The 19,433-nt window shown below is 50.6% G+C and overlaps 1 protein-coding gene across 2 annotated transcripts in view; it reads left to right on the top strand.

The window, feature by feature from the left end:
- Window positions 1-2,555: 2,555 nt before the first annotated feature.
- The window catches only part of ACSF2 (acyl-CoA synthetase family member 2), a 37,543-nt gene continuing 20,665 nt past the window's right edge, over window positions 2,556-19,433 (top strand). The window contains exons 1-10 of one of the 2 annotated variants that reach the window (XM_037407436.1): window positions 2,556-2,682; window positions 8,314-8,509; window positions 9,916-10,044; window positions 11,165-11,218; window positions 14,252-14,370; window positions 14,584-14,746; window positions 15,184-15,279; window positions 16,222-16,370; window positions 16,957-17,048; window positions 18,171-18,247. In XM_037407436.1, the coding sequence (XP_037263333.1) occupies window positions 2,594-2,682; window positions 8,314-8,509; window positions 9,916-10,044; window positions 11,165-11,218; window positions 14,252-14,370; window positions 14,584-14,746; window positions 15,184-15,279; window positions 16,222-16,370; window positions 16,957-17,048; window positions 18,171-18,247 (1,164 nt within the window). In that variant the 5' untranslated portion in view covers window positions 2,556-2,593. The remainder of the gene's footprint in view (window positions 2,683-8,313; window positions 8,510-9,915; window positions 10,045-11,164; window positions 11,219-14,251; window positions 14,371-14,583; window positions 14,747-15,183; window positions 15,280-16,221; window positions 16,371-16,956; window positions 17,049-18,170; window positions 18,248-19,433) is intronic. The other variant, XM_037407446.1, reaches the window with a different exon arrangement.

Here is a 19,433-nt window from a genome sequence, read left to right as displayed (position 1 = left end):
GGGAAAAGCAAGGTCTGCTTATGTAAGAATCGGGCCCGTCCCTCAGCATGTCACCGTGTCACCACAACATTCGGAGGCCAAGGAAGGGCCAGGAAAAAACCCTGTTCCCAGGAGGTGTGGGGAAGCCGCTCCTTGCTGGATCTCCCAGCACACGTGCCAAGGTTGCTCGAGCCCTGTGTCACCCCGAGGCAGCAAGGGACTGGCACAGGGAGCTGGTCCCAGTCCCCTTCCCCAGCTGGGAGGCGCCAGGCACTGTCCTGCTGCCAAGGGCAAAACCCAGAGGGGTTTGGGGGGGACCCAAGTAAGATCCCCTGCACCTCTGGAAAAGGCCTTTGTCCCTGCAGTTCTGCGGAGACTGAAATCTGTTCTTTCTGGTTTACGCGAGAAGGAAACGAAGGTGTAGATCAGTCACAAAACTGCTTATTTGTGGTTAACTCAAAGGCAGATTTTAAAATTTTCATTAGAAAGAAATTATGCTTTACTTGATGGCGTCTGAAGTGTTACGGTTGAGGCTGCCTTTGCTTTGACAATCTCGAACAAATGTACCCAAGTGTGAAGCTCACATTAACTTCTGCATGATTCTTGGTTTAATACCTAACCGGGATTCACCCTGTGGGATAATGACTGGAATGTGGGAAGATCAAACTGAAAAACTGCTTTATTTTTGTTTATTAAAGGTGAGGGGGTTTGGATCCCAGGCACTGGGGATTTTTCTCTGTGGTTACACAACACCAAGCTCCTGCAGTACAAAGATAATTGCTCTGTGCCGTGCTGAATTGGTGAAAGGATAAATTCTGGCCACAAATGTCACACAGCCTTACATCGTCTGTGGAAATGCATAAACTCACCTAGCTACACATTTTAGTGGGACTGACATGTAAATAGAGGTACCTGTGCACGTCCAAAAAGACTTCAAACCTCCACGAGACAGACAAACCATACCACGGGGCACATTTGCGCAGTCTGCTAGAGGAAGGCTGCCAGACCACCAGCAAGGAGAAGGGAGGAGGAACCGCCGAGGGAAGCAGGATGAATACTGGCAATCGAATCCTGACCTAAGGATCCTTGCTGTGACCCTGGGGGCGTGAGCTGGGCACGCCAGCCAGGGGCTGGAGACCATCCCCAGACCCTCTGAAGATTTTTGGTCTGCCTCACTCGGTGTCCCCTCTTTGGCCACCGCCAGTTTTTCATATTTCAAAGACTAAAATGCCCCTTTGCCTACCAAAGAAAACACTGTCACCACTGCCACCAAAGAAACTCATTGTGAACAAGATGCACGTTGGGGAAAATCCTTGCTGCTTCTAAAATCAGGTAGCTATCGCTGGAGGTCTGGTTGCAGTCAGTGCTTCACTATGCAGCTGTGTTACGAGCACGTTTATGGCTTTGCTGCCTGAGATTCACCGCTCTGAGGCCGATATCGATGCCCTTGCGCTTGTCGTGGTGCTGACACAGTGTCCAGACACACTCAACTCCAGTTTCCTCCTGGGCAGAGCTGCAAAATGCCTCCCAGACATCACCCAGCAGGTCCACGGCTGAGCCAGAAACTGGCCATGTCTCAGGCCAGCACTGATAGCACTGTATCTTACTGCCTATATGGTATTTCAAAGGCACAGACCATTTTCCAGGCTCAAATTTATACCCCAGCCTTTTTTCCCAAGGATTAATGAGCTTTTAGCCATCGCTGCAGGCGATACCCAGAAAAGCCATCAGTCATTTTATGTGGGGAGTGGTGCATGTGTCACCTCCTCAGCATCAGCTGCAGCGGAGCAGTGCTGCTCCCGTGGCCGAGCGCTCAGCAGGGCTCAGCACCGCAGCGCTCCTCGCCTGGGCACCTGCCCATGCCTTCGCCCTTTGGTGAGGGCATCTCAGGGCTCTGGAGTAGCTCTGCAATTCCTCGGGAGCAGCAGGGTACAGCAGGCAGGGAGTGCCCGGAGCTGTTGGCGAGGCAGTAACTGATAACTGGTTGAATGGGTAGGGCTGGAAATGCATTGGTGACTCACGGGGCTTGGGCACCCAGCGATGCCGGTGGAGAGAAGTGGGGCGAGTGGTGGTGGTTGCCTTGTACCAAAGCTCCTCTCAGCCAGGGCGTGGGGCTGCGTCGGGGCGTTGTGCCGCTTGGGATCAGGCAGATGGAGCAGTCTGGAAAAACGAGATGATGGAGGGGGGAGATGTGGGGGTGCAGGGGCTCGGGAAGGGAGCGGGCAGGTGCAGCCGGAGGTACCACTCTCAGTGTTATCGCGGTCCCTTGGCCCCCCAAAACCCCCTGCAAAGCGGCAGAAGCCAGGCTCCATCCCCTGGCTCCGCACCGCACACCCCCCACCCCCCTCCGGCCTGGGAGGGGACCGGGGGCAGCGACGACCCCCAGGCAGCGTGCGGAGGGATATGAGCCCCGAGCTGAGCACCCGCTGGGTGCTGCCAGCCGGGGGGTCCCCGCTCAGCCCCCGCCGCCCCTCCCTCCGGGCACCTCCCCCGGCGCCGGGGCCGAGGGGAACCGCAGCCCCCCGGGGCGGGCCGGGGCGGGCCCCGTGGCACCGCCCCCGCCCATCGACCGGCGGGCCGGGCCGGGCGCCCGGTGCTCGCCGCGGCCGCAGGGATGGCCACGGTGCGGCTGGCAGCGCTGGCCCACCGCGGGCTGCCCCTCCTGCGCCGGCTGGGGGGGCGGCGAGGGGCTCCGCCGCGCAGGTAGGACCCGGGGGGGGCTGTGTGGGGATGGAGGGATGGGCGGCTGTAGGGGTCAGGGGGCTATAGGGGACAGGGGGCTGTGGGGACTGGGGATGGGTGGTAGAAGGGCTAGAGGGGCTGTGGGGACTGGGGATAGGGGCTTTAGGGGATAGAGGGCTGTGGGGACTGGGGATGGGGTCTACAGGGGATAGAGGGCTGTGGGGGCAGAGGATAGGGGCTATAGGGGATGGGGCTGTGGGTGGGAGGTGGTGGGGAGCTTATAGGGGATGGAGGACTGTGGAAGCAGAAGATGAGGGGGCTGTAGGGTATGGAGGCTGTAGAAACAGGGATGGGGGCTCTAGGGGCCATGTGTGGTGGAGGACAGGAGCTATAGGGCAGCGACAGAGTGATGTGGGTGTCTGGCCAGGTGGGTGGCCACACGCCGGGAGGGCAGGTTCAGCTGGAGGTGCCACTCTCAGTGTGCATCGTGGTCCCTTGGCTTCCGTAAACCCTTCCAAAGTGGCCGAAGCCAGGCTTTATCCCCTGGCTCTGCCCCCCTGGCCTGGGAGGGGACCAGGGGCAGTGACAAGCCCCATGGAGCATGCAGAGGGATGTGAGCCTGTGTCCGGGGCTGAACTTTATTTGTACAGCAGCTGCATCCTGATAGCAGTAACAAAAATGTATCAAACAGCTTCTCCATCCTCCTTCAGTGCTCTGACTCATGGGCTTTGTTGGGCAGTGTCCCTGTCCCCCTGTGGCCGTGCGGACCTCTGAGTGGTGGGGGGGCACTGGGGTGCCTGCAGGTCCAGGGCACCGAGGAGTTCTGGGGGGGGTCCAGCCAGGTCTTTGCCTCGCTTTTTTTCAGCGCTTCCTCTTGGAGCAAGTTTGTGGCAAAGAACAGCAATAGCAAATCAACTGGCATTGGGAAGGGCTTTGGAGGATTAGCCGATACTGGGAGCCTAACGCTCACTGGGAGGCATGACTTCTTAGGTAGTGAGTCCCCAAGAACTGTGGGGAGCAGCATTTGCTTTTCCACACTCGGTGTCTAGCTGTTTCTTTTTGGCTGGGCTGAGATCAGGAGCGGGGTGGCTGAAGCCCGTGTGTGGCTGGGGCCAAGACTGCCATTTTGCAATCTCTACTTAGGAATCGGGATCAGGAGGGACGCATGGCAGAGAGTTTGCTGCAACTTGGACTCCAGCCCAGGAGTTAAACTGAGGGGCAGGGAGACAAAGCGCTTTGAGAAAAAGACCATGTATTGAGAGGAGTAAACTCTTTCTAGTAATGTTTTAAATAAGTTTATTAAATTCTGCTCCTCGTGTTAAACAATATTTATCCTTCTGGCAGAAAAAGTGTGGAGGGGAGGGAGGTGCGGTGGGAAATGTAACCAAAAAGTCTGCTGCAGCAGCAAGCTGGAAGCTGTGGGGACTTGATCCTTTCTTGACCTAAAACAAACAAAAGCAATGAGAACCTGGTTAACTCGTTAGTCAGCAGGGTTCTTTTAAAGAGTAAAGAAGAGGTAAGGGCAGGGTTAACTCTCACCACCTTTTTATTGTAGTTGTGGTATATAAAAGACCCAAAACCTCTCACTTTGGGGGTGAAGCTCCTGGTAGATGCCCATGGATAAAGGAGCTGGTGAGCCTCTCCGGGTGTGAAGTGCAGCCAGGATGGTTCCCAAGCCCTGGGAGGGCAGGGCTGTTCCCCTGTGTGCAGAGGAGATGGCACCACAGCTCAGCTCAATGTCCTTTGCAGCGGCAAAGCAGGAGCTTGCTTGCGTGCTCGTCATGGAGGACAGGTTATGCTGATCTTGCATTCGTCTCTTTTCCCTTCTGATAATTTCCGTAGAGACTGGTGAAGAGTTAAAGGTGAAAAATGAAGCTGGTTGTCTTCTATCAACAGCTATAAAATGTTAGCTGGGGCTATTCAGCAATAAACACAAAGAGCTCCTAGGATTAGTCCAGAGTGCTTGTTTCAGTCTGATTGTTTCTGCTGGCCACCGTCCGGCAGGAGTGCTTGCTGGGGCTGCCAGGGCTCGGCTCCTTGCCTGCCTTTCACCCGGGATGGGAAGGCGATGCCTTTTCCCTGGGTCTCTGATGTTTCTCTATTCCGTTGCACTGCTGAACTCCAGGGTTAAGGAGTTTGCAGGAGCAGCCTGGCGATGAGCCTGGCTCATCTGCAGGCACTGCAGGCTGTCTTGCTGCTGGAATGTATTGCCAACAGAAGGCACGTGCTCTCCGAGAGTAGTGTTTCACTGTTTATGTTGGGACCCAGGAGGAAGCAGAGTTTTATTTGCTCTCCTCCAGCTCACACAGGGAAATGAGAGCTGCAGTAATACCAGACTGTCAGACCATTGGTCTTGGTTTAGCTCTGGCAGTACCAGATGCTTCATAGGAAGAGATGGAGGGGGAATTACTTCTTTTCTGAACCAAGAGATTATTTCTAAATTGTTTGGACCCTTTCTTTGTAGAGGTTTTTTGATACATTCTTTCAGATCAGATATGTACACATGCTGTTGGCTATAGGCAGGAGGGAGACCAACCCTACATTATTTCCAGCATGATGCTACTGATAACAAATGTATCTTGTATCTGCCCCATTCCTTCCATTCCTGATTCCCAGTGCTTCCAGCAGCCTGCTCTGTTTTATGTCACATCTTTCACTTCTGCCATGGCCAGGAGATTAGTGATACAGAAATGCTGAAGCACACGCAAACATCGGACCAGTATTCTGGGAGCTGAAACTAGATGACAGCTGTGATTTTGCTTTCCTCAACATATCCAAAGAAACCACGTGAGCAAGCGCTTTGAGAGGAGTTAGCGACTCTGGGTTATGAGCATAAGATATCTTAGGCTCTAATTACAGAGCTGCTGATGCTTTCATTTGAAGATGTGAGTGCTTGGGACCTTTGACTGTATTTGCACAATGTTTTGGAGTGAAGGGCTTTGTATAGACATGTTGTACTGCTCTGTGATGCTCTTTCATCCCCCTGTGTGGAGGCAGGGAGGAAGCCGTAGCCATGAAGGCTGGAGGTGGAACTGGCTTAGGCTCTGGCTTTGCACCTTGCATTTAGTGTGGAAGTCCAGCTCCTTCGAGGTCAGCAAAACCCTTTGGCTCTTTGCCTCTCTTTGTGATGAGGTTTTGTTCTTTTGCGTTTTCAGTCGTGGTAGAAGAACGTGTTGGACCCAATTTTTGGCCCATTAGTTCCTTATGTGATATCCCCAGAGGAACTGATGTATTCCATGAAATGCTTGTGTGTTTACTTGCTCCCACTGCAGCCCAGTGCCGAGCCTGCTGGGCTCCCAGTAAGCCCTGAGGTGGTGCTCAGAGAAAGTGCTCTTGCACAACTGGGTCTGCAGCTGCTCTCTGGCTGCTCCAGCCCTTCCCAGGCTGCGGGAGCCAGCAGGGAGCTGGACCGTGCCTTAGCTGGAACAGAAAATCCGTGTTTAGGGACAGGCTCGGCTGAAACGGGAGGTGACTTGGCTTTAGGGAGATGCAAGTGTGGTTGTCTCCATTAAGCGTTTTCACGAACAGCCTGCGGTTTCTTCACCAGCCTGTGTGAGCGGCTGGAGCTGCTTGTCTGAGATCACCCTACGGCGATGGGACGGTGGCTTCTCCAGTTGCCGTTTCAAACAGCAAGTGGCCGTGGCTGCAGTGGCTTTTACCACTTTCCCAAGAGCATTCATCCTTCCCTTAGGTTAGAGAGAGTTTTTTTCAACCTTTATTTTACATAACCTCTATTTACAAAGGCTTTTGTTCCGCAGTGCTATCTCTCATCTCCCAGTTTATCTATGTGCCTTGCCCAGGAGCTTTCAAACGATAAAAGATAGTTTGGTTTAGCATTTACCCCTGCCAAGTCCTCCTCCAGCAGCCCTACAGCCTTGATGTGAGTTGCCCAAGAGCTCTGCAAGGAGGATGGCCGCACAGCATCAGCCGGAGTTGCACAACGCTCCATCTGCCAAGAAGCCATCGGGGAAAGAGGGTCAGGTCATTTGCTCAGCTGTCGGAGCAGAACTCCTCCCAGGAGGGAAAATCTTCTTCTGTGCTTCTCTTGAGACTGAACTCTGCCCTGCAGAGGAAGTAATTTCATGCTGGGTTTTGTTTCTCATGGGCAGGAAAACAAATCTGTCATGGTAAATAGCACCGAATCTTTGCAGAATATTGATCCTGTAACAAATGGGGGGAAATTGAGTTTGGGCTGGTCTAGTTTTCCTCTCTAGGGCAGGAATCCCTCCATTATACACTGAACCTGCAAACCCAGGGCATTGCCTCTGAGCTCTGCACCCCACAAGTGTCACTTAACCCTGGCCTTTCTGGTCATCTCCTAAGGTGGGAATGGAGAGCTAAGAGCATGGAGGGAGGCAGGGAAGAAGAGGAGGCACAGAGAAAGTGGGGGATGCCCGGGGAGGAGGACAGCATGGCAGGGCATGGCTGCTGGGGCAGGGTGAGGCTCGGAGGAGGTGGAGAGAGAAATCAGGGCAAGAACTGCAGCGCTCAGATGGTCAGGAGCTGTGTTTTAAGGGGAGGTCACTGCTTTTCCACTGATGATCAGACCTCAGTGAAAGCCTTAATGATTTAAAAATTATTTTCTCTACTGCCTTGCCCACATCCTCTCATTGCTGCCTCTCCTAACAATGTTTCATCTCCAGCTTGGCCTCTGGCACAATGTCTCTGTGCTCCTCTCGAGGACCCTGTTGTGCCATTCCTGCCCGGGTGCTGCTCTGCCAAAACACCTCCCTCCCCTCCTCTCCCACGTTTGCAATGGGTGTAGGCTCCCCGACCCTGTGAGTCTGCTCTCTTATTGCCTCCGCACTTCTTCCCCCTCCTCTCACTGGTAGCCCCTCACTTTACCGATGCTGTAAGCTCGTTGCAGTCTAGCTGGCAGAAACAGCAAAGCGGGTGCAGCCCGCTCACCATTGCATGCACACATCATTGCTCTGAAATGCCTCTTGGTTACAGCTCAGCTTCTTTGAACTCTTCTAAACAGTTTCTGTTCTGCAGAATTAGGCTTTTCTCCACAGACCGTGTTTGGAGACCGATCTCTGACTAATTTGAACTTCCTTTTTCTCAGTCATCTGCTCTTTCCAGCAGAGAGAAGCCAGTTGGAGGAATTGCACTACAGATTGGATTGTGTTCCTTCCAAGTTATTTGTACTTTTTAATGTCGCAGTAAGGCCAAACCCAGTTGCCATCTCTCAGTAAACTGCAGAGCCCATACTCTATCCATACATCCCAAAATATCCAGGTAGTTTTCACCCCAGGTGAATGATTGTAGGACCAGGCTGTGCCCGGCCCGCAGGGCTGTTGCAGGCTCCTTCCCCATCAGTTGGCAGGACCCCGGTTTTCAGTGGAGGGATGTGGGCTCTGCCTGTGCTGCCCACTGGTGTGGGCAGGTCTGGGTGGGTGCAGTGGGATTGCTGAGGCCACCCACCTGCCCAGTGCCCCTGGGCTGCTGCACACAGGTCCTTTTGGAGGAAGGTCTTCCTCGTCTTGACCCACTGAAGCAGCTGCCTGTGGTTCTCACTGGGGCAGGGATGTGCATCGGGTACTCCTGGTACTGTCCGCAGGTTGATAATCCTTCCAGATGGGGAGAATTGTATTGATGGGTTATAATAAAAAATACCTTTTTTTTTTTTTTTTTTTTTTTTTTCCCTCACAGTGCCCTGCACACAGGGAGGCCCTCTGCCTCCCACAGGGTGACCAACAGCTATATCCAGGGGACCACAGACATCCCCCTTCTCACCAAAACCGTGGGCCAGTGCCTGGATGAGACCGTTGAGCGCTTTCCTGATCGCGACGCCTTGGTCTTCTGCCGAGATGGAGTTCGGAAGACGTTTGCTCAGTTCAAGGAGGAGGTGAGTGCCTGGCTCATCCGTCAGGGGGTTCGGGCGGGTGGACGAGGGCAGCAGCAGGCGTGATGGAGAAATGAGAAATGGTTTCATTGCTCAGCTCAGGAGCAAGGCATGTTATATATGGGTCCTCATCCTGGCCCTGGGCAGGGGGCAAGTGCACCTCCCCAGCACACACCGCTGGGCGTGCACTGCCTCCATCCTCCTGAGGGTCTCGAGATCAAAGGGGGAAGGCAGCCCGTGTAAAATGCTTGCTGAATATCCCAGAATGAACTTTCATAATTAAAAATTATTACCCTTATCTGATGTGTTGTGGGCTGAGCCACAGTGTTTTTCTCCACTGGAGCAGCCCGCAGCTCTTGTATTAATCACTCGGTCTGACTGTCAGAGGTTGTGAGCACGTGGAGGTTTCTAGTCCAAGCACAAAGGCAAGTGAGCAAAGTCAAGGAGCAGGTCCTAATAACAATTCCAAAAATGTGTGTGGGTGTATCTATGCATGTGTATGCATGTGTATTGCATACAAATACATGTTTATGTGTCTTCTGAATGGCAGGGCAATATTTCAAGGCTAACTACCTGGAAAGTTTCTGTGAAATGTATGATATGGTCTTGGATAGGAAGAATTGTTTGGGGGTTTTTTTTCAGATTTACTAGCATTTTGGTTACATCCATTCAGATAAACGAGATTAGCTGTGTTCACCGTAATTTTAAAAAGTAGGCTGTAATTCAGAACTAAATTCCTCAATAAAAATTCCAGCTATATCTCCTACAAGGTAGATTTCATAAATTCATGTGAGAACATAAAAAAAACCCTATAACAACTTTCCTGGACACCTCAGAATATTTACACATCCATCTGCACACCAGATGCATGCTTACTTACCATCTTGCAAAATAAAGTAGTCATGTTAATAGAGTGGTTGAATTCAATTTAATGAGGATAGGAACCCCAAACTGGCCAAAAATCACTCGATACAGTTTTCTTCACCCGAGCCTTGTTAGAAGCAAGCGATGTGCTGGGACAGAGGCAGATCCAGCAGTGCAGATGGGCCCAGCGTGTGGGTAAGGCTGAGCCCTAAGCTGAGTTGATGAGGAGCTAGATGTTAACTAGACTTTGGGCAAGAATTTGCAACTGTTTGTACATAATTTCCTGGTTTGGTTTCCCCCCTGCTTTGCTGTATTGTTCCACACTTGTTATTTTTATGCTTTCAGTCAACCCGCTAAGCAGGGGCTGGTCCACGCACTGGCTCGGAGGATGCTGCTGCGGCAGTAGCAGGCAGGCTGTGCAGAAGAGGTACATTCTGTCCAATTCCAGTTGCAAAGACGATGCTTTTTGCCCAGAAGGCAGCGCCTGGAGACAAATACTCCCCACTGCATCCTGTGTGTGATCCTCAGGCACTTGTATTTTACAGGTGGACCGCATGTCGGCTGGGCTTCTGGCTCTTGGCCTGAAGAAGGGAGACCGGCTGGGGATGTGGGGTCCCAATAAATATGAGTGGGTTCTCATGCAGTTTGCAACTGTCCAGGCAGGAATCATCCTGGTAAGGAGTTTGCTGTGTCTGGGTTTTTAGCAGTCTGTTGGGAAAGGAAACAGGCAAAAAAGCAACAGAAGGTACTGGGGAGTAAAGTTTGTTGTCTCTTTTTTCCATGCTCTTACCCATGCTTAACTGAACTGAGTATTTAAACAACATCTGTGCAGCCCCGTGCATCTTTGCCCTCTGCTGTGTAGGGAAGCAGACTGCAGAGGAAGGAGCAGCAAGAAATGGACTGCTGTGACCTTGCTTGCAGCGGCTGATGGTGGAAGGAGATGTACTTTTATAAATAGGACCATTTAGAAATATATAATACATTTTATATACTGTATATAAATAACATATAAATTATATGTAAAATATAAGGTATATAAATGTATATACATTTAATAAATATAAATAGGACCATTTTTATGTAGCATGCTGCTGTCCTAAACAGTCACCAGCTATTTAGATCCCTCCTAAATAGGGCCTGTATTGCTTTGGTGCAAATGCTCCACTTAAGAGTCTAGTCCAAGCTGCATATCCTCAAAAGCCAATTTTCATTTGATAGTATGACCCCGCATGTTCATCAAAATGCTTCTTATTTAGGCGGTGCACCGTGGTAAGGACTGCACCCTGTCTGCTGGTCTGTTTTCTTCGTTGTGGTTGATCCCAGGCTCTAAGACACAGTGTGAGGGTGGATGAGCACAGCTCAGTATGAGCCTGATGGTGAACTCAGCTCCAGCAGCTGATGCTGCTTCTGTGGAGAGCTGGGTAGGAGAGAGCTGGTGCTTTCATGGCTCTCCATCATGAAACCTGACTTGCACTGGAGTTTTGAGTCTTTGGTTTAATGAACTGAATGTCTGCCTGTGAGACAGGAGCTGGGGTTTCTGTTCCTGAGACTCTGTTTTGATTATGTGTCCTCTCATAAACTCTTCTCTTTTTCGTTGTTTTCTTTCATGCAAACACAGGATTTCTGGTGAATGTGAAATCCCTGTGCTGGTGAGCTCTCAGTTCTGCCAGTTGGAGGAAAAGCTTTGAGTGTGGCTTGTCCCTGGGAGAACTTCTCTGTTGGAATATGTGTTAGGGGAGAGGGGTTTCAAGGCAAGGGTAACTCTGATCAACCTTCTTGTCTCTCCCTCTTCAGGTATCCGTGAATCCAGCCTACCAGGCCCTTGAGCTGGAGTTTGTCCTCAGGAAGGTTTGTATGGCGCTTGCTGGAAATGTTAATTGATTTGTTGTGAGAGCTCAGATGAGCAGCTGTCTGTTAAAGAGGATGGTGGGGACACAGCACGGATGAGCTTCTACTTAACGTTTGCACGTGTCAGGGAGAGCTGGAGAGCAGAGCTGGTGGTGGCCGTGTAGACAGAACACCACCACGCAGCGACCAAGGGGGTGAAGCTGCAGTTAAGTGGGCACATTTGTTGCTGTCCCCTGTGGCTGCCACCTTGTCTGTTTGATGGAGACTTCTGCATCCTCATCCCTCTCTCTCCCTGCTAACAACAGAGTCCTGCCCATATGACACCAATAACAACCATACCTGCCAGCAATTGTTTACTAGGGAATGAGGAAAACAAGGCAAGACTAAATATCTGCCCCAGGCACTACCTGAGAAGCCAGGAAAGCAGAGACTATGTAATAACAGAGTGTGGCTGCAGTCTCTGGAGGCAACATCTGCCTTAGATCGGTTCTAGCTTCCCCACACTCATGCTCCAGCCTGCCTGGGATGGAGAGCACCCTGTGCCTGCCCTCCCCGGCTCGGTGCCATCCTGCCTGTCTTCTGCTTGGGGCAAAAATCACCATCTGGGATTTTAACCTTGAAAGGAGAAAGGCTCAGAAAGGACCAGCCTACTTAGTAGCTTGATTTCTCCTTCCCAGATTTGTCCTAGGCCTTGCTGGCTTTGGGTTTAACCTGGTTTAAGTCCTAAGTATTGCCACTGCTTGACATCTTTCTGCTGTCTGAGCCTCACTGCCCCAGCTACCCTCACGTACCTGCCTGGGATTGAGTTTGCAATGTGCAGAGCATCAATCAGTTTAACATGTTCTGGCTTCTTAGCTCCAGTAATGGGGAATTCAGGTTATTAAACATTTGATGGCTAAAAATTAATCCTAGGATTAAGAACCTAACTGCTCATCTGTGGTTTGTTCAGCTTTAAATCAAAGGCTGGTACTAGAAGAGAGAGAACCACTTCTGGGGCTTCCCAGCACCAAGTTCTTGCTTTACCTGGAAAGCAGATTATTTCTAGCAACGAAGGGTGACTTTTCTCTCGCATCAGAAACTCTGTAATTCAGTTTCTGGGCTGCAGTTTGTGTTCCCATTTCATCCTTCATTTAATCCTCTTACCCTACCCTCACTGGTGTCACTCCTGGTTTTATGTGTTAGAATTGAGCACAGAGCTGCAGTGAAGCACATCTTTTCCAGCGTGGATGTCCTGCTTCTCTCACCAGGTAGAAGTGTGCATGTCGGTACTTGCCTTTTTCGCCAGTGAGACTTGGCTTTTGTTTTCCTTTCCATCTCTTGTGTCAGAGTCTGCTCTGACTTTCTCCTCCAGTGTAAATCTGGAGTATCGATGGGGTAAGAAGAAACGCGCTTGCAGCTCCACTGGGGATTACTCCTGTCTCACCCTCCCAGGTTTGCTAGCGTTCCTAGCTTTTCCATGTACCTTTGGCACTGGGATCTCTGGTGTATTTATTTGCACCACAAACCCCCTGAAGACTTTAGGGCTCTCCCTGTTGGGTCCTGTGCAGTCCCTTCCTTGCTCCATCAGGTTCCCTTCCTTTGGCATATACAGAAATACATGCTGAATAACGATTCGTCCAATTCCTGCTGTGTTTCCAGGGCTTTGCAAAAGCAAACTGATGGCAGGTTTCATATGGCTGGTCCTTTGAAGATGGCTCTGCTGCCATTCAAATTGAGACCAAGTGGGAGATGCCCACCCAAGGAGAGACCCTTATCTCATGTAGCATCTGCCCTGCAAGCTCCGCTCCTCGCATAGCATCTGTCTTGTAAAACTAGTTCAACCAGAGTAGTAGTTTGAGGGAACTAATAGCAAAAAGTTAGAGAGGTTCAAAACATCCCAGAGCACGCTCATTCCCCTGGGTTCTGAGCAGATTATTCCAGAAAATAGAATAAATGTTTGTTTTGCCTTCTGACAAACCCCAGAGGGTATTTACAAATAATTTATTGGCATAGCCTTGGTCTCCTTATTTCACAGACCTTGGGAAAATAATGAAAACAGCAGAGTAAATAATTTATGTAAATAATCTATTTGACAAGAATGCATTTTTTTTTGGAAGATGAAAGCAGTTTGCAAATCTGGGTCAAATTCAGCAAATCTTTGCTGAAAAAGAAAGAAATTCTTGGTGTAATTAAAATGCTTTGTTTCAGGATTACGTAAAGGTTGAATAAAAAAATGTTTTAATTTTCAAAATAGCTAATGCTTTAAAAAGAGGTGGAAAAATCTTAGGGAATGGAAAACCTTAACAAAAAAACCACAACAAAACTTTGGCTTGACCTGAGAGGCAATCTTCAGGTCTCCTTGATTTTTCGAAAGTTCCTCAAAAAACCTCATTTCAGATCAACTCAAATGATTATTTTTTTGTTGTTTTCCTTTGAATTTTGGGACTGGGTGCTTTGTTGCGACTCTTAATCTGAAAAATCGGTTGTTTGCCTTGCGCTGGCAATGAGTGTCAGTCCTGGGAGAAGTGGGAGCCCCAGGATCTGCTCTCCCCCAGGATCTGCTCTTGGGAGCAGCACCCAGCCCATCCTGCACCGATCACTGGGGAGGAGCAAAGCACCAGCTGAGCACTGGGATCAGGGCTTGGCGTGCTGGGCGTGCAGTAACAGCACCTTGCCCTCTGCTCACCGTGTTTTGCGAGTGCACAGCTGTAAGGGCTTGGTTTGCATTTGCCCTCAGCGAACATGCCTGCGGGAGACATGTCCCCAGCCCCGGGAGCATGGCTGCTGTGCCCTCGCTGTGCAGGGACCTTGGTTATCTTCTTCAGAAAATCTTTGAACCACTTTCTTCCTAGGAAAAGCTAAAAAATCTCCAGGTTTAGTCTGGAGAGAGCTCATGTCATGTGCTTATAGAAGAAAATCCCAGTGCGCTGTTAATGCCCGACGCTTGCTGTGTGGGGTCACAGGGCTGTGTCCCCCTGTGTCGGTGGTGACTGCTCTTTATCATGTCCTTGAACATCAGCCCAACTTCTCATAAGTTTCTGTCTCCCTTCACAGGTTGGCTGTAAGGCCCTGGTGTTTCCTACTCAATTTAAAACACAGAAATACTATGATATCCTAAAGCAGTCGTGTCCCGAGCTGGAAAAATCCACTCCAGGGGGATTAAAGAGCAAAAGGTGAGTTGGGAGCAACTGGTGTCTGTGCACCGACCTCACAGCTGTGTCCTTGTGCTGCACAGCACAGGCTCTGGTGGAAGAAGGACCCACGCAGGGTCTCACCAGAAGAGAAGGAGTCAGGCTGCCCTGGAGGTTTGCCCAGACCACTGAACACCCACCCAGGCAGTTTTCTCCTTGCTCCATTAATGTTGATGGTATTTTTCTTTCCGCCAGGCTGCCTGACTTATCCATTGTCATCACACTGGACTCGAAGCTGCCTGGCACCTTCCACATGGATGAGGTGATGCAGGCTGGGGACAGCAGCCACGTGAAGCAGTTGAGAGCCCTGCAGCGGACCCTCTCCTGCGACGAGCCCATCAACATCCAGTTCACTTCAGTAGGTGCTCCTGCCCACTCCGTGCCTCGCAGTTGGGTTCCTCGCTGGGGGTGCAGGGAAAGATGTGGGTGATGCTGAGAATCCCATTTCCTTCACCTTCTGCCCTCTGAGACCTGGTTCCATCTTCTGCTGAGGGATGGAGGAAGTGTTCCAGCATTTCCCCTCGCTGCTGCCATTCTTGCTGCTCAGCTCGTGGTTGAGGGCTGGTGGAGATAAGAGGGTGCCTGTGAACCCTGTGCAGCTGAAGGCGAGTCATTTTATTTTGGTGTGGCTTGGGTTTCAGATGCTGTTAAAGTAAGAAAAAAAAAAAAGTCTCCCATGTCTGAATGGAGAATGAAGTGCAGGATCACCCCGGAGCCTGCCTGGGCAATCAGAGCACACATCACTCATCTTTGGAAAAAGGGGGGGGTCACTTCGTAACACCCCGTGTCTTTCAGGGGACAACAGGAAGCCCCAAAGGAGCCACCCTCTCTCACAGGAACATCGTGAATAACGCCAATCTGATCGGTCTGAGGCTGGGGATCACACAGCAGGTGGGTTGCGGTGGGGACATGCTTAGGGGTGCTCTCCCATGCCACAGAGACCATGCGTGGGGACAGCGTTGGTGCTGGCTCAGCATAAGGGCAAGTTTGCTATGAGTGACAGCGAGGGAGATTCATGCATAACATCTTTCATTTCAGTGGAGTTTCATTGATGTTTCATTTTAGTTTCATGTGAAGTTTTTATCGAGGCCGGGGGGGGGAGGGGGGAACCCACCAAATCTTTTTGTAGGGTAAAAATTGTGAAATTAATCACTTTTCATTTTGGTGAATACTCATTTCAAACAATTACAAGACTCTGGATGTTAGCTTTGAATTCTGTTGAATGAAGTTTTAATTTGTTTTGCGTGACTATTTCATGTCATGTATACAGTCTCGTAACTCCTATCAGGATATGACCTTTCTATTTGTAGTTTCTTTTAAAAATTGTTAAAAGCAAATTTTTTCTCTCAAAGTTCTGTGGTAGTTATTTCTAATACAACAGCTTTGATCCAGAAAAAAGATGCATTGTTTCAGTCAGTTTTCAGAGCCTTTGGTGTTTTTAAAAACATCATAAAATTAACAGCATGTGGCAAGTCCTGTGTATTTCACGCCTGACATAGCATTACCACTCCCCTCTGGGATATCATAAAATAATGTATAAGCAATACCAGACCAAAAAGTCCAGCAAACAAAAGACATTGTAAAATTACAGAATGAAATTTTGACATTAAAAACTTCCCAAAGTGGTTCTTAGTAAAGGCAGGAAGCATTTCCACCTAACGGGAACATGCGTTTCCACCTAACGGGAACACGGATGGATGTCAGATTTCCAGCCAGTTTTCAGTGAATCAGGGAAGACTTCTCTGTTCAGATATTTGCTCTTCGGCAGTGAGACGGGCGAGTCACAGACTGGCAGGTCTCGTCTCCTCACCGTTGTCTTTGGCTTGATCCCAGGATTATCGTGTTGGCCTCCCCGCACCCCTCTACCATTGCCTGGCATCAGTGGGAGGCTGCATGGTGATGGCTCTGCACGGGTCCTCCTGCATCTTCTCATCGCCGAGTTTCGAGGGGAAGGCTGCGCTGGAGGCAGTGTCTCGAGAGAAGTGAGAGCCTGGTTGTGTCTTGCTACAGTGGAGCTCATTGCCTTGTGGCCAACGGGGCTTTCTCCCCTTGGCTTGCCTGCTACTGCTCACACTCTTCCTTCCTGTGACGGGACAGTCAGGTTTGCAGGGGCACACTTGCACAGGCACTTCAGCAGCCTAAATCCTGCCTTTTCAGCCTGGGAATTTGTCACACTTCCCCAAAATAAGGGATCCTCCAGGTCACGGTAGGGCTTTGGCTGGGAAGCGTAGTGGTGTCTTGGTTTGCTATGGCTGGTGTGGTTTTACACCTGCCCACGTGCCCTCCAGCACTGCTGCTGGGGTAGTTGCATTTCCAGTTTGTTTTTCGTGTGTAAAACAAAAGATCTATTGTTGCGTCTGCATGATACGCACATATATGTATGTTTATTTTTATACATACATATGTATATACGCACTGATGAGCAGCATGTCCGCTGTGCCTGCCTCCATGCTCCTGCTCTGGGTCCCTGCGTGGGGTGGGATGGGGTGGGATGGGATGTGGGGTGCTGAGCTGGGCTGCCCCCCATTCCAGCTCTGCAGCTTTGTCTTTCCTCTCCCCTTCCTCAAGGTGCTCCTTTCTACACGGCACGCCAACCATGTTTATAGACATGCTCTCGCAGCCAGACTTCGACTCCTATGACCTGTCAAGTCTCCGGGGAGGTAAGTCTCAGACTCAGATGGAAAAGCCCCAAGAAACTGGATGTTACTGGTTCCCTGCTGAGAGGCTGTATGAAGCTTTGCGAGCAAATGTCTCTTCTGGAGGGAGGAAGGCACAAGCCTTGTGTTCCACTGTTCATTTGATGCTGTATTTCTGTATTTCCTTTCCCTGGGGTTTCCTTCAGGCATTATGTATTTTTAGGACTCTCCTTTCATCTTAAGGCAGTCTAGGAAGGACCTTTCTGTTCCATCTGCAAGGGAAGGTCCCAGGAATAGCCTGGTTTTGCTCAGCTCTGGTCTCAGCAGCCACCACCGTGTGGCAGCAGATGCTTTGTGTGCTTTTGGCTGGTGCAGCCCCTGGAGCAGAGCTCTGCTGTGACTTCTCTCACCTAAAGTTTCCTGCCTGCTTTTGAAGTCATTCACCTAAACACTGGAGGGGGTGTGATACCGTGGGCTGGAGCTGCCTCTCTGGTCACGGAGAGCCTCGGGAACAGCTGAGCTGGAACAGGGAGACCACTGGCCCTTTAGAGGCAATCACAGCATGGAGAGAAGATGGTGCTGGAGCATCAAGAAACGTCTAATCAGATCACCTAATCACTTCTGTTATGTGAAAAATGATCCTGTCGCACCTTGTTCCCCAGAAAAACCTATATATTACCTCTTACTCTTTTGCTCTGTCACCCTAGGATGGAACAGGTGAAAATGTCATCTGCCCTCTCCCAAAAGGGCTGCTCTGTGCAAGACAGGAGGAAAGACTTTTGATTTATGGTGGTAATGATCGATGGGAGTGTTTGTCCTGCTAAAAATCTGTGCCTCTTTCTGCTCTGATTCTTTCCTTTTTGGGAACTGCAGCTTGGACTAGGTTTATGCGATAGAGTTTATTTTCCTAACGAGTGAATTTTGCCAACCCTTAATTCATTCAGGCAAATTGGCCTTGCTGCAGCCTTTGCTTCTAGAATAACCAGGACCTGTATCCATAAAAATAGAAAGTATTTTGACAGGAACCAGTATATCCCAAAGGTCTTGCCAGCATTTAAATCTGGGAGTGCAGAACCTTCTGAGGGGATCGCCCCTGGGAACAAATAGCTGGTTTCCAAGAGGCTCATCTTTTCCTCTTTCTTCCAGGAGTCATTGCAGGTTCTCCTGTTCCCCCTGAGCTCATGAAGATGGTTATCACCAGGATGCACATGCCGGAGCTCGTGGTAAGTTGCGGTGGCTGTGAGTAGAGCTACAAGTGGTGGTTGTTATGGGGAGACCCTGAATCTGGGCATCTCTGCACCCAGTGGTACCCAGCAGTGCTGGAGCTGCTGGGATCAGGTGTGATGGCACCGGGGGTGCCGGGCCAGGCTGAGGAGTGGAGGTGTAGAGGGGCTGGGAGGAAGGAGGAGGATTCCCCCTGGTTGCTGGGGGGGGTGTCGGGGGAGGAAGCTTTGTAAGAAGAGAGGACACTACTGCATTCAGTGTCATAAACTGAGCTTCTGCTGGTGCATTTCAAAGCTTTTATAAACCCTTCTGTTGTACAAGCTGCAAGGATGAATGATTATGGAAGAGGCGTTGCTGGTTTGTATCAGTGTGGGCGGGTGCACGTGTTCATCTTGCTGTGGAGCTGTCAGGCTTCTTTCACCCTCCTGGGCTGCATGCAGATACAAAACGTTGTAGCGTGCTACGCGTTTGAGTCTGGACGTGGGAACGGTGCCATCCACACGTGCAGTGCCAGGCATTGCGCCACCAGAAGGGCAGCACGTGTGGGACCACGCGTGCTGCTGCTCCATTGCATGTCCCCGCGCCCTTGGCCTGTGCAAGAGCATCAGCATGGTCCTGCATGTGGGAGGGGGACGGGGGTCGGTGGCATTCCGGATGACGTGTTTTGTGGGCAGGTCGTGCCATCTGCACGTGTGTGTGTGCCTGCGAGTGAATGGCTGAGCTGGAAAAGGACACTTTTGTTCTGCTTCAAAGGGAATAACTTGGGTGCCACGCTGCTCGCCTGTCCTGAGGGAGCAGGCTGCTGTGATGGATCAACCCGCGGGGCTGGGAGCCAGGTTAGGTGTGTTATTGCTGGCAAACCCAGACCGCACCAGGGTTTTACAGGGATGACTGTGTGCCTTGCTGCAGACCAGGAGAGTCTAAAGCATCTGTCCGCGAGCTGTTTCAGAGGCAGCCAGGGTTTTTTCCTGCATATGATGCTCTTAATGCCAAGCTGAAAATACTGGGCACAGCCCTGGTGCCGTTGCCTGGACTTTGTCAGGTGCCAGCTACCTATTTTTATAATAGGCTTGTGTTTGACCTCACAAAATACCTTCAGACATTACTGCAAGTGCTCAGGACTCATCAGGTATCACATGTTCCTGTTTTGTAGAGAGAGAAATAATAAAACCCTCCCAAGCAGTT

The sequence above is a fragment of the Falco rusticolus genome, chromosome 1 (assembly GCF_015220075.1).
Source record: "Falco rusticolus isolate bFalRus1 chromosome 1, bFalRus1.pri, whole genome shotgun sequence".
NCBI classification, from domain to species: domain Eukaryota; kingdom Metazoa; phylum Chordata; class Aves; order Falconiformes; family Falconidae; genus Falco; species Falco rusticolus.
Note: the sequence above shows the minus strand (reverse complement) of the source record. Positions and strands in the feature narration are given on the sequence as shown.